At 35.4% G+C, this 15,274-nt stretch overlaps 1 protein-coding gene across 1 annotated transcript; it reads right to left on the bottom strand.

Annotated features, from left to right (window-relative positions):
- Window positions 1-5,625: 5,625 nt before the first annotated feature.
- LOC133329640 (G-protein coupled receptor dmsr-1-like) lies at window positions 5,626-6,930 on the bottom strand (the record flags this gene model as incomplete). The annotated part of the gene is made up of 2 exons (XM_061538120.1): window positions 6,902-6,930; window positions 5,626-6,833 (listed from the first exon to the last, which is right to left on the bottom strand). Coding segments are annotated over exons 1-2 (1,237 nt in total), but the record flags the coding sequence as incomplete, so codon positions are not given.
- Between the last annotated feature and the right edge of the window lie 8,344 nt (window positions 6,931-15,274).

Below are 15,274 nucleotides of genomic sequence, written 5' to 3'. Positions count from 1 at the left end.
ATGGTCAACACTTCAATATGCAATATTCAATCAAGTGCATATTTTTGAAGGTATTAAATACCCTCTCACACACACACGCAAACAAACATATATACATACTTTTTTTATGGTAATTGAAGTTATTTTCATGTAATAAAACATTATTCACCATGGGGTTGAGTGTCTATAAAATGTATTATTTTGTTTGCAAACCCCAATATTCGACCTACACCCCAGAAAGTATTGAAGTGGTTGTATGTTTGCACGTTGAGCATTTTTATGACATAAAAATGAAATTAAATAATACCCCGCACCACAGTGTGGTGAAGAGTATAAAAAGTTAATTCAAAAATATTTTATTTGTTAAGTAATAGATCTTAACAAAAAGGTTGAAATTAAAATAAACGTCTTCGTCAATTTGTAAGAAAAAAATAAAGAAAACAAAATCAACTCCAATAAACTTACTTGCATACGTTTGAAAAAAGCGAATATTTTTAGTACTTATGCCGAACTCTTCCATATTATAGGCTGGCCCTTATGCAGTTTGGCATATTTTTAACCAATTTCAGTAGAATTTTATTTGGAATATACGTCTATCGAATCCGCTGCCAAATATCTTCTAAATTTCTAGAAGCTGATTCATTTTACTGATCCTTCAAAAATGCGACGGCTGTTAGGATTCATCTGTTGAATATACCCAAAGTGGTGAAGGGTATCATATAGTCGGCCCCGTCCGACTTTACTACTTTCCTTCTGCTATAACCAATGTCGGGAAGAGCTTTTCACACCGTCCATCCACTCGCGGTTTGACGATTACTTGGGAAGCATATTTATGTGTTAAAATCGCAGAATGTTTGCTATCGGTACGCTTTTTGGCATAGACCTCTTATGAATATCCCGCTCCATTTATTGTAATTTGTTTTTTCCTAAAATGCGGCTTCTTTTACAATAACAAATTTGGGAAAATCTCTTAAATATACACAAGGTGGCGGTGTTCTCGTTCGATTTTTGTACTTTCCTTATTTTTCTCTATCCTTTCAACAATTATCCCAATTAAAAATTCAGTTCTATTCCAATCATAAAAGGCAATTTAATTATCAATGCGAACTGAAATTTGTACATACAAATTCAATTATAACCTATTTGCAAATGATGATTATATCAGAAATGGGAAGAGTTGCTAACACATACTAAACTAAAATATAATTTTAAGTTCTGATCGGTCTCTTCTTCTGATATTAGCAATATTTTATTTTAAACATGCCACATAAAAATTTAGCACATGTTGTTATATATAAAAAGGCCAATCACATCTTACTCCCACAATGCAACAAATATTTTCGCACTTTAAGCATATTTTTAAAATTTTTTTTGAAACGAAAAAAAAACAAACAAAGCTGTAAATTTGTATTAAGTTCATAGGTCAATTATGATGTGTACACGTTTGTGTCGTTTCATTTTTTATTTTGAAAGAAAAATAAAAATGACGATTAAATTGAAATTGATATGTCTCTGTTGGTGTTGGCTATATTTTGTTATTCATTGACTTTTAGAACCCTGAGGATATAAAAGTGCGATAAAATGGATTTACGTCAGGAATTGTTATGTTGTTTTTGAAATTTTCATTTTCAATTAATATTAAAAACAAACAACTTTTTTTTAACAAATATAAGTGGTTTTAAATTTATTATATTTTATGGTGTTATTTTTTTCTGAATTATTCTCCAGAGAGATATCATAGGCAGTCAATTTTTATTTGCGTAGACAAAATTAAGTTTCCAAATGAATATGTGAAGTGAGAAGGTATTTGTTGGATAAAGTTTTTTTGTTATATCTGACCATGGTACAATAATACAAGGTAGGACACCTTGAGGTGAATAACAAACCAGTAAGGAAAGTAGTAAAGTCGGACGGGGCCGACTATATGATACCCTTCACCACTTTGGGTATATTCAACAGATGAATCTTAACAGACGTCGCATTTTTGAAGGAACAGTATAATGAAATTGGATCCATAAACATGTCATTCCGCAACCTATACTAAATTTTTCATTTGGTCAGATATAGAGTTGATTCTTTTCAATGGGACAAAATTATGTAAATCAATTTAAAGCTTTTATCAATCGGATACCCGTTGATTATTTGGATACATATCTGATAAACATGAGGAGTTTGGTGCACCATTTACTTCAAATCGGACGAAAATATGTATATAAGCTATATCGAAATCTAAGCCGATTTCTTCGAAATTTGTCACAGAATATCGGCCATATTTTGCGTTCTTGGTGCATCATTTATTTAAAATCGGGAGAAACTTTGTATGGTAGCTCTAACCAAATTTGAACCGATTAAATAAAACTTTCCACGTGCTAGGTGATATAAACTATATAACTTTGAGTCTTTGGTGCACATTTTACTTAAAATCTGACGAAACTATATATAGGAACTATATCCAAATCAACAAAACTTGCCACACGTGATCTCATAATAACTTCAATAAGTTGTGCAAAATTTTATGCCAATCGGACCCACCTGGGGAATTCGGTGCAGCATTTATGTCTAACTTATAGGTTATACTAAGTTCATTACGAAAGATCTATGTGGACCAAAATGTATATGGGAGCTATTTCTACATCTGGAGCGGTTTTCAGGAAACTTAACACACATCATTCTATACTTCATTCAGTACGATATGCCAAATTTCGTGCAAATCGAAAGATATATAGGGACTCTGATGTACTATTTATCTAAAATTGGACGATAATATATATATGGGAGGTATATCTAAATCTGAACCGATTTTCATGAGACTTAGCACACATCATTCTAGGCTTAATTAAGTACGCTGTGCCAAATTTCGTGCAAATCGAAAGATATATAGAGACTTTGGTACACCATTTTCCTTAAATAGGACGAAAATATATATGGGAGCTATATCTAAATCTGAACCGATTTTCACGAAACTTGGCACACATCATTCTAGGCTTAATTCAGTACGCTGTGCCAAATTTCGTGCAAACCGAAAGATATATGAGGACTCTGATGCACCATTTTCCTTAAATCGGATGAAAATATATATGGGAGCTATATCTAAATCTGAACCGATTATCACGAAACTTAACACACACCATTCTAGACTTTATTCAGTACGCTATACCAAATTTCGTGCAATCGAGAGATATTTAGGGACTTTGGTGCACCATTTACCATAAATCGGACGAAAATATATATATGAGCTATATCTAAATCTAGACCGATTTTCAGGAAACTTAACACACATCATTCTAGACCTAAATCAGTACGCCATGCCAAATATCGTGCTAATCGAAAGATATATAGTGACTTTGGTAAACCATTTACCTTAAATCGGTCGAAAATATATATTGGAGCTATATCTAAATCTGAACCGATTTCCAGGAAACTTAACACACGTCATTCTAGACCGATTCAGTACGCTGTGCCAAATTTTGTGCAAATCGAAAGATATATAAGGACTCTGATGCACCATTTTCCTTAAATCGGATGAAAATATATTTGGGAGCTATATCTAAATCTGAACCGATTATCACGAAACTTAACACACACCATTCTAGACTTTATTCGGTACGCTATACAAAATTTCGTGCAAATCGAAAGATATTTAGGGACTTTGGTGCACCATTTACCTTAAATCGGACGAAAATATATATGGGAGCTATATCTAAATCTGAACCGATGTTCACGAAACTTACCACATATCATTCTAGGCTTAATTCAGTACGCTGTGCCAAATTTCGTGCAAATCAAAAGATATTTAGGGACTTTGGCCCACCATTTACCTTAAATTGGACGAAAATATATATGGGAGCTATATATAAATCTGAACCGATTTTTATGAAACTTAGCACACATCATTCTAGGCTTAATTAAGTACGCTGTGCCAAATTTCGTGCAAATCGAAAGATATATAGGGACTTTGGTGCACCATTTACCTCAAATCGAACGAAAATATATATGGGAGCTATATCTAAATCTGAACCGATTTTTCATAATTTCAATAGGGTCCTTGGGCCAAACAAATGAGCTGTGCCAAATTTCATCCAATTCGGATAATAAATGCGACCTGTACATTGTTTACAATTTAACATGGACAGACAGACGGACGGACGGATATGCATAAATCGACTTAAAAAGTGATTCTATGTATATTATCAAAAGGGACCATGTGTCTATCTCGTTTCCTTTTGCCTGTTACAAACATATGCACAAAGACATAATACCCTGTACCACAGTGTGGTGAAGGGTATAAAAAGCAACTATGCACGTGTGGCTTCTTCTGCCAAAAATAAAATAAATATACGCAACAAGTGTTTGTGTTTATTTGACATTTTTTCAACACAAAACTAAAAACGCGAAAAATGAATGAAAGGTTATGATTTCTTCCCAAAATCCAGTGGGGAATACCATCAAATGTTTGTTTCATCCATAACAAAGTAATTACATCCAGACGAAGATGTTAAAAACATAATTTTTATTTCGATTAAATGTGAATATACATACATATGTATTTCAATTTATTTTGAATTTATTTGACAAAGTATTCAAAACAATACACACACATACACAAAATATGTATTTCGATTTGATGGAACAAGCCACCTTGAGAAAAAATTGTAATCAGTTGGTAGCTGTGCCCTACCTTGTAATAATTATACCATGTATCTGACATATCTCTAACAATCACCATGTATGAAAAATAAGAAAGCAAAAATTATTGTTATTATTGGGTTACGAACCTGTTATACCCTCCACCAGATGGTGTGCATTTAACTCGGTGGACAAATGAGGTTAAAACTTTAAACATAAGAAGGTAGCGAAAAAAACATTTCTTTTTTACACCTTCCAACCGAAGCCGAAATGGCAAATTTCGTTTGGAAAATGAGCCTAAAATCTGGAAAGGAGGTCCGACCTTGCTTAAATTAAAATCAGAAAGTGATTCTTAATACATTCTCTATATGTTTAAAATATATAATATAATAATACCCTCTTTACCACATCTTGGTGTAGGGTTGTTCAATATTCTGATCTGGACACTCACATCCCCTAAGATGATTTTGAATTTAGGAAGTAATTGTAATAGACTCCTATAAAAAATCAAACCGATATGCGGTATGTGCCCTTCTCCTTCAATAATTCCCACTTACAGATTTTATACATGTGATTTTAAAATGTTTGCAGTTGTATTTTTATTTTTTTTAACCACAAATCATTTCAACAGCAACGGGATTTTTTGAATGTCAAACAAACAAGTGATATCTCTGAAAGTAACTTTTATATCTGTCTGTTGTTCTTATTATTATTTTAGTCCTAAATGTCCATTTTATCACTTTTGCCTGGTTTTGCCCACAAATCATATTCATGTGTTGGTGGTTTGTTTTATAACAAAACTAGTAAAAAACAATATTATTTTTTTTGTTTTGTTTGATTGTTGTTGTTTTTCTTACCTTTCGACCACAAACAAATCGTATGTCATAAATGTTGTTTGACACATTAATTACATGTTGTCCCTGACACTAACAACAAATGATTTATTTATTCCCAATTATAGGTTATGTATGTGCGTGTGTGTGCCCGCGCGTGTGTTAGAATATGCCGGCAAATACTTACTCAATTTCAGATAGCACTGCATAAAGAACGCCTCACCCAATATCGTATTGAGCAGACCCATTATGCCCTGGGGCAATTCGGTGATAAGGAACAACATTAACACCGCTAACAGCATTTGCGTTGTGCGATCCGTTTGTTTCGCTTTATCGATTTTTTTCCGTATCATCAGTGTTGAGTTCATGGCCATTTGGTTGGCATCGACGAGGGGCGAGGTACCAGCAACGACTGTGTTCGACCCACCAGCCATGCCACTTCCGCCCACACCCGCCGGCATTGTCTGACTTGCATTCGATTGTGAAGATTTCTCCTCGGCCTTTAGCAATTGACTGTGTAACATTTGTCGGCGTCTTTTCACCTCCAAGAGGGCGGTTATTAGACGCAACGAGAGTACCGTGAGTGCTATGCACGGTATCAGTTTTATCAGCACCGAATAGACGAGCAGGGTGCCCAAACGCAGGGTGCTGTTCTGCAGTGCCATGTCGCTGTGATACAGACGATAGACTGTTATATTGTGATGTTGATGCTGCAATAATGAGGCATTGTTTGCCGCCGTCATCATCATGTCGGTGTCACTGTCGTTGTTGTTGTTAGTGCTGTTGCTGCTGCTGCTCTGCACAGCGCCAGTGGCATTTAAAGTGCTGAGCTTAGAGAAATTCGCATAATCATGTTTGGTCTGATACTTTAGGATGTATTCACTCAATGGCCTTGAATAGAGCACTTTATTTTGTTCGGTTACCACCTCCTCGAATTGTGCCACCGAACTGACTAAGTACAGCCAGGGTGTGACCACCAATCCACATATAACATAGGCCAGCAATATTGAAATCACAGTATTAGTCATGCCGCACCATTCGCGGGACACTTGCGGATAGGTAACCGCTATATAACGCCACACGGCCAACATTACCGTCAACCAAATGGAAATGGTGTGCAATACCTGAGCATAAATGGCATGGAATTTGATGTAACATGCCCAAGGATAGTTCAGCTGTTGTTCTCGTGTCCAGTATTCGGATAGAATGTAATCATGAATGGCATAGGGCAGATATTCGAGCATAACGGCCAAATCAGCCACGGCCAGGCCGGTTAGAATGGCATTGGTGGGTGTGCGCATTTCACGTCGCGATAATACCATTATGTTGAGCGTATTGGCCATGGTGCCCAGCAGGCAGACAACCACCGAAAGATGTCCGTGTACATGTTTGTAGCTGAAAATACACGGAGCATAAAGACAAAAACAGTTGAGTAGCAGAAGGGGGAAATTGAAAAAAATTACATAAATTGGAATAGAAAGAAATGCCACATGTTGAATGTTGCCAACGGCATGACAATTGGTTGTTTGTTCAACAAATGTTCCATTGATGGCAAACAAAAGTAAAGAAACGACAACAAACAAATAAAAAGAACTCAAACACAAATATTTACATAAAATACTTGACAGACGCCTTGTGATAGCTTGCAACGCCTTCGAAAAGTTGTGAAACTTGTTACAGCAACAAATAAAAAAAGTTAATTGGAAGCTATAATTGAGCAGCATTACGAGTGAGTTTTCTTTTTGTTATTCCTAGAAAGCGTAGAATGATTCTTATTTCAATGTTTATTATCGGCATTAATCACTAAAGCTTAGAGCGGGTAAAAAGGAGGTTTTATATTCGTATGGTCGAGTTTGAAATGCCCACTTTAACTACTTAAAATGTTTTTTAGACCATTTGATGTAGAACAAACAGGTATTTTTATTCACAACACCACTGTAGCTATCAATGTTGGTATGGGTTCTATGTCAAAACAGGGTACAACCAAATCTTCAGACAAAATTCCGAATATGAAAAAGATACTTCATTTGAGGGCTATCATGTTCACCCACCGAAAAACGAAAAGCAATTTCTTCTGACTTTTGAAATCACGATAGAGATATTGAAGATAGAGCTCTGAAATTTTGCACAGACATTGCTGGTACTCCTAGGATGTTTGGTATGGTAAATGGGATGTATCGGCCCACGTTTTGGTGTAGCCCCCATATAAAAGTACTCCCCAATATTTGGTATTTTGGGAATTTTGGACAGATTTACCAACCGAATTGCCGGTAATTTGGTATTTTGGGATTTTCATTGAATAACACATATCCGTACTAAAAATTATAAATCTTGACCTAAGATCGCCATAGTCCCCATAGAACAGTACCAACCTTTATTCGGTATTTAGGGGATTTTCCAACCAACTTACTTGCAATTGTGTATTTTAGGTTCTCATTAAATAACACATTTTCTTACAAAAAGTTTTGAAAATTGAGCCACGTTAAGGGGATCCCCTCCCTATTATATGGTAGCACCCCAATATGGGGGTTCTTGACACGTTTTTGAATCAAATTGGCTTCATTTTGGTATTTTGGATTCTTGTAATGGTATTACCATATCTATGCACGCTTTTCAACCGAATTGGATGTAATTTGGTATATTGTTTTCTCATTGACTGTAAAATTTCACTACAAAACCAGTAAGGAAAGTAGTAAAGTCGGACTGGGCCGACTGTATAATACCCTTCACTACTTTGGGTATACTGTACATATGTATCCTTACAATTGCATGTCAATGTTCCCTTGAAGGAACATACTCATGTCTTCTATGCAACCTATGATAAATTTAATTTCATTCGGGCAAATTTAGAGCCGATTTTCCCGAAACTTACCACACATCGTTCTACACTTATTTCAGTACACTATGCCAAATTTCGTGCAAATTGAAAGATATAAAGATACTTTGGTGCAATATTTACCTAAAATCGGACGAAAATATATCTGGGTGCTATATCTAAATCTGAGACCGATTTTCACGAAATTTAAAACACATCGTTCTAGACTTAATTCAGTACGTAAAGTCAAAATTCATGTAAATCGGAAGATATATTTATTTGCCTAAAATCGGACGAAAATATATATGGGAGCTATATCTAAATTTACATTAAATCGGATGAAACTATATATGGGAGCTATATCTAAATCTGAACCGATTTTCTCAAATTTCAATAGGGTTCGTCCTTGGGCCAAATAATCTAATTCGGAGCTTTTTATATACCTAATATGGGTCTATAATAAAACGAAGATCAATATTGATATTTATACCCTTCCATATATATGTAGGAACGGGTTACGCAACTGCTCTTATTTGCATTACCAACTCCACTAATCGCATGTACTATTGAACACAGCCGATCACACACGAAGTAATAAACATCGACGAAAACGATTGACAAAGCTCTACTTAACATAGACGCAACGATTTTCAAAAGTTGAAGTGACACCGACAGATAGAAGAACTGACACAGTCGCTAATTTGAAATCAAGAAGTGTAGAAGTAATTTGAAGTAATATAGAAGTTGTGAAGTAACAAGAAGTGTTAAGAATCATAAGAAGTGAAGTTAATTGAATTTTGATTTTGTGAACTTTGTAAATATTGCTTTATTTAATAATAAGAACCCAACTTTATAATTTAAACAATAAAAACTATAATATCAAATTAAACATAAAACAGAGTGTTTCAATTTGAACTAAAGGTAACCAAACCTACATATTTGGGGGCTCGCCCGGTTCAAATTAAATAAAGTGATGGTCAAATTTTGATGGTGATTTGCTACAAATATTGAAAAAAATTTAAGTGCTTGTGAACTTAAAAAAATGAAGACTATTGGAGAAAAGATTTTAAGAAAAATTGCTGATCTGAGAAATTATGATGATAAAGTTTTGATTGATTGAATTTGAAAAACATTGAACAGTTTATATGATGTAATTAATGATCATTACAAAACTTAAGAAGTTACAACATACCAGCTTGTGCATAGACGTTACAACAACACATCAGCGTGTACAAAGACATTACAACAACACAGCAGCTTGTGCGAAACATTACAACAACAAGTGTGTATGATTTCGAGAAAAGGCGCAGGTAAATATTTCTGCATAACAACAACAAGTGTGAATGTACGAGATTTGGAAAAAGGGTGCCGTTAATCTTTGAGCATAACAACAACAAATGTCCGAGATTTTGAAGAGGGGTAACGTTGGCTGAGTGCAAAAGACAACAACAAGAACAAATAATAAAGAATTTGACGTTGGTTGATGCGCAATATACACAACAACAACTGCAGGCAAGTGGAGTGTGCGTGTAACAACAACAATTAGACGACCCAAAGAACAACGGTGAAGTGATCGAGAAGACCTAACGGTAAGGCAGCATTTGGGTACTGCGTATTTTGCCTTTTTAATTGTTGTTGCGAACTAACGGCAGAAATCATTGTTTGTTTAGGGTAAATGATTTTTTATTGTGACCTAACAGTATTTATCATATGAATTCAAAATAGATGTACATTTTTGGTTTGTGTAAATTTTAAGTAGAGAATCAGAATTTTTTTCGCACTTGAATTTCTTTGTGTATTAGTTAAGAATAAGAACATTAATTTTTATTTTTTAACTTGAATCATTTTTATTTTTTTTGGTTTATTGTAAAGCGACTGTCGACTAGATAGACATGGACAGGAAAAACATTGAGAAACTGACGGTTGATGATCTTAAAGTCAAATTGGGTGAGCTCAATTTGGCAAAAAGTGGAAATAAGAGTGAGTTGCAGGCTCGGCTTCTCGAACATTACGGTCATTCTGTAGCTGAGGACGACGGATCTGACTATGGAGAGGCAACATCGTCAGTTGGACAAGCTACAAGTCTATTTACATTGAGGGATATTCAAGATTCTGTCTCAAGCTTTTCAGGTGACCAAATGCCCACTATTGAGCAATGGCTTCGTGAGTTCGAAGATTGCGCTTGTACGGTGGGATGGGACAATTTAAGGAAATTTATATATGGCAAACAATTGTTGACAGGGGCAGCCAAAATTTATGTTAGGAGTCAACCCAATATTAAAAACTGGCCAACCCTTAAAGAGTCATTGAAGAAGGAATTTGGTGTGAAGACATCGTCAGTAGAAGTTCACAGACATCTATCAAACCGGAAAAAGAAGAATAATGAGACTTTGAGAGAATATCTATATAGTTTAATGGAAATAGGGCAACCAATTAATATAGACGATGAGAGCATAATAACATATTTCGTAGAAGGTATACCGGACTCTAAATTAAACAAAAATATTTTATACCAGGCAACTACAATAGACGACTTAAAAACCAAATTAAAGATTTATGAGAAAATGAAAGGTACTGAAAGTCCGTCCGCTTCCAGAGTATATCAAACCAGAAAAATTGAGGAAAATAATAAAACGTCTGTCCGTTGTTTTAGGTGTGGTGAAAAAGGGCATCTTGCAAACCAATGCAAGACCCCTGGAACAAAATGTTTTAAGTGCAAGGGATTTGGGCACAAGTCATTTGAATGCAAATTGAACGGGAAAGAAGAAATCAAGGACGAAAAGATTAGTGCAAACAAAAAAGATATGGTCCACACATTGTCCGAGGATATTTCGCAGACTCAGAGAATTTTCAAAGAAGTTGAAATTCTAGGTAAAAAATTCATAGCGCTAGTAGACACTGGAAGTGATGTCAGTCTGTTACGAAGCGATGTTTTAGATGAGCTAGGTAATGTGAAGCTTGGCGATGAGGTTAAATCTTTAAGTGGTATAGGAGGCAAAACTGTTTGTACGTTGGGATACTTAAATACGAAAGCAAAAATTGACGATAACGAAATAAATATGACATTCCACATACTGCAGAAGCCAAATATAGGTTATTCTGTGATAATAGGAAATGATATATTGAATCAAGTTGACATGATTATAAATTCGAATAGAGCGATGTTCTCGCGCAGAGTTAATACATCCAATAATATATACGAGAACAAGATCCCATGTTCTGTGGACAATAATCCAATTTCAGAACTGGAAACAGAGTTCTCAGATATATTAAATTTGTCGTATAATGAAGATTTTAGAGATGATTTGGATCTTAGACATTTGGACAATGAGACTCGAAATAAAATTACTAAATTAATAACAGAATACAATCCTGTCAAACCTGTATCCCACCCAGTAGAAATGAAAATTATTTTGACTGATGAAATCCCAGTATCACAAAGACCTAGAAGAATGTCATATCCTGATCAGTGCGCAGTCGATGAACAGGTAAATGAATGGCTTAAGGATGGAATTGTTACAAAAAGTAGCTCCGAATATAGCGCACCAGTAGTTTTAGTGAAGAAGAAAGACGGTACACGACGACTATGTTGTGACTTTAGAAAATTAAATGAGAAGATCGTGCGCGATAATTTCCCAATGGCAGTAATTGATGATGTTATTCAAAGATTATTGAATGCTAGAATATATACAACCTTGGATTTGAAAAATGGTTTCTTCCATGTTCCAATTGAGCGAGAATCACAGAAGTACACATCATTTGTGACACACAATGGACAATATGAATTCAAATTTGTTCCATTTGGTATATCAAATTCACCAGCAGTATTTTGCAGATACATTGCATCCATTTTCAGGGAATTGGTGTCACAGGGAGTTTTAGTAATTTACATGGACGACATCGTGATTCCATCGAAGGACAATATAGAGGGTGTAAAAAAGTTAGAAAAAGTATTGGAAGTCGCGGAATCAAACGGACTTACAATAAAATGGAAGAAGTGCCAGTTTCTACAGAAGAAAATTAATTTTTTGGGGTATGTCATAGAAAACTCTACAATATTGCCGTCTGTGGAAAAGACTAGAGTAGTAGCAAATTATCCGCTTCCTACAAACAGGAAAGCTCTAGAAAGATTTTTAGGTCTTACATCATATTTTAGACGTTTTGTAAAGGGGTACGCTACAATCGCTCGACCGCTGTCGGATCTTTTAAAGAAAGATTCAAAATTTAAAATGGGAGATGTGGAAATAGCAGCTTATAATCAACTCAGAGGTGCATTAGTGAAAGCGCCCATTTTAAAAATATTTGACCCGAAAGGAATAACTGAGATTCATGCAGACGCCAGTATGTATGGGTACGGAGCAGCCCTACTCCAAAAGGATGAAGACGGAAAATTCCATCCAGTAGAATATATGAGTAGGAAAACTACACCAGCTGAAGAGAAATATCACTCTTTTGAATTAGAAGTTTTAGCTGTAGTAGAAGCTTTGAAGAAATGGAGGATATACGTACTTGGACTACATATAAAAATAGTAACTGACTGTAACGCATTCGCACTAACAATGCGTAAACATGACATTCCGCCAAGAATATCTCGTTGGGCACTATTTTTGCAAGAGTTCAGTTATACCATAGAGCATAGATCAGGTTCGAGGATGAAACACGTAGACGCATTAAGTAGGTTGGCATGTCTTATGATCGAGGATTCACTTAAACATCGTATTAGAGAAGCTCAGTTACAGGATGAGTGGATAAGAGCGGTCAGGAAAGTTTTAGAAACTAGTACGTACGACGACTACTATATAAAATTCGACATTCTGCATAAAGATCCAAACAAGGAACTTATTGTGATACCATCGTCTATGGAAAATGAAATAATTACTGTAGCTCATAGACAGGGACATTTTGCTACACGGAAGACAGAGGATCTTGTCAGGAAAAATTATTTCATACCAGACATGACAAAGAAAACGGAAAGGATAGTAAAAAGCTGTGTGGAATGCATAGTAGCTGATGCTAAGAGAGGTCGTAAGGAAGGATATCTAAGTCCAATATGTAAAGAAGACAAGCCGTTGATGACGTACCATCTAGACCATGTAGGGCCAATGGAAGCAACTCATAAACAATATAATCATATATTGGTGGTAGTAGATGGTTTTACCAAGTTTGTTTGGCTGTACCCCACTAAGAGCACAGGTACAAACGAGGTAATAGACAAATTAAAGAAACAATCAGCAGTATTTGGTAACCCACAGAGGATTATTACCGATAGAGGGACAGCATTTACTTCAAAACAATTTGACGAATATTGCGAAAAAATGAATATACAACATTTATTGATTGCTACTGGTGTTCCACGAGGAAATGGGCAAGTCGAACGTATGCATAGGATAGTTGTACCAATGTTAACGAAGTTATGCGCTGAATCGCCTGGAAATTGGTATAAATATGTCGATCGTGTTCAGAAAACTATAAACAATACACCCCCTCGAAGTACTAAGATATCGCCATTCAAATTGTTAACAGGTGTAGATATGAGAATAGAAGACTGTACAGACATAAGGAAAATGTTAGAAGAGTGTATAGTAGAAGAATTCGAAAATGAACGTTGTTTGCTACGAGAGGAGGCAAAAGATAATATACTAAAGATTCAAGAGGAGAATAGACGAGGATATAATAGGATGAGAAAGCCCGAGACTTGCTACAACATTAACGACTTGGTAGCCATTAAACGTACTCAATTCGGTACTGGTATGAAGTTAAGACCGAAGTTTTTGGGTCCGTACAAAATTGTCCAACAGCTGAACCATAGTAGATACATCGTCGAGAAAGTAGGTGATGGTGAAGGTCCGAGACGTTCAACCACTGTCTCAGAATATATGAAGCCTTGGAGTGTACATTCGCGGTCGAATGCGAATCAGGATGGCCGAATGTAGGAACGGGTTACGCAACTGCTCTTATTTGCATTACCAACTCCACTAATCGCATGTACTATTGAACACAGCCGATCACACACGAAGTAATAAACATCGACGAAAACGATTGACAAAGCTCTACTTAACATAGACGCAACGATTTTCAAAAGTTGAAGTGACACCGACAGATAGAAGAACTGACACAGTCGCTAATTTGAAATCAAGAAGTGTAGAAGTAATTTGAAGTAATATAGAAGTTGTGAAGTAACAAGAAGTGTTAAGAATCATAAGAAGTGAAGTTAATTGAATTTTGATTTTGTGAACTTTGTAAATATTGCTTTATTTAATAATAAGAACCCAACTTTATAATTTAAACAATAAAAACTATAATATCAAATTAAACATAAAACAGAGTGTTTCAATTTGAACTAAAGGTAACCAAACCTACATATATTAGTCCGATTTTAAGTAAGTGGTGCACCAAAGGCCCAAAGATATGCCGATTCGGACAAAATTTTGCACAACGTACTGAAGTTACAATAATCTACCGCGCTCCCATATACATTTTCGTCCAATTTCAAGTTAATTATTAACCAAGGACCCAAAGTATAGCCGATAGAAACCAAACGTACTGAAATTAGTATAACCTTATCTGTGACAAGTTTCGTTGAATTCGGTTCATATTTGAATATAGCACCAAACTCCTCATGTTTATTAGTTGGACATTCGTGTTAATTGGGCTCAAAATATTCAATGGGTCCCATTGATATTTGCTTTAAGTTCTCCCATTGCTACAAACGAATGACATGTTTATTGATTGATCTAAGTCGCTTCACATTTAGCTAAAGAACTGAACTAAAATCACTCAATTTGATGTTAATGGTCCTTTAAAAGTGCAACGTCTGTAAGGATCTGTTTAATATACCCATAGTAGTGAAGGGTATCATATCGTCGGCCCCGTCAAAATTTTGAATTTGCCTTACTAGTTAGTTGTTGTAATTAGGTTAAGCATTTTCCAATGACATAGTGACCACATGAAGTTCCCGACTTTCTTTTTAAAAGGTTTAAATTCACAACGACGTTCTAGCGTGTTTGCATGTTACCCTTTA

This window comes from Musca vetustissima, unplaced genomic scaffold (assembly GCF_032173495.1).
Source record: "Musca vetustissima isolate MV318-11 ecotype Yass unplaced genomic scaffold, APGP_CSIRO_Mvet_v1 utg43838, whole genome shotgun sequence".
Classification (NCBI taxonomy): domain Eukaryota; kingdom Metazoa; phylum Arthropoda; class Insecta; order Diptera; family Muscidae; genus Musca; species Musca vetustissima.
This window is presented reverse-complemented; position numbering and strand designations above follow the sequence as displayed.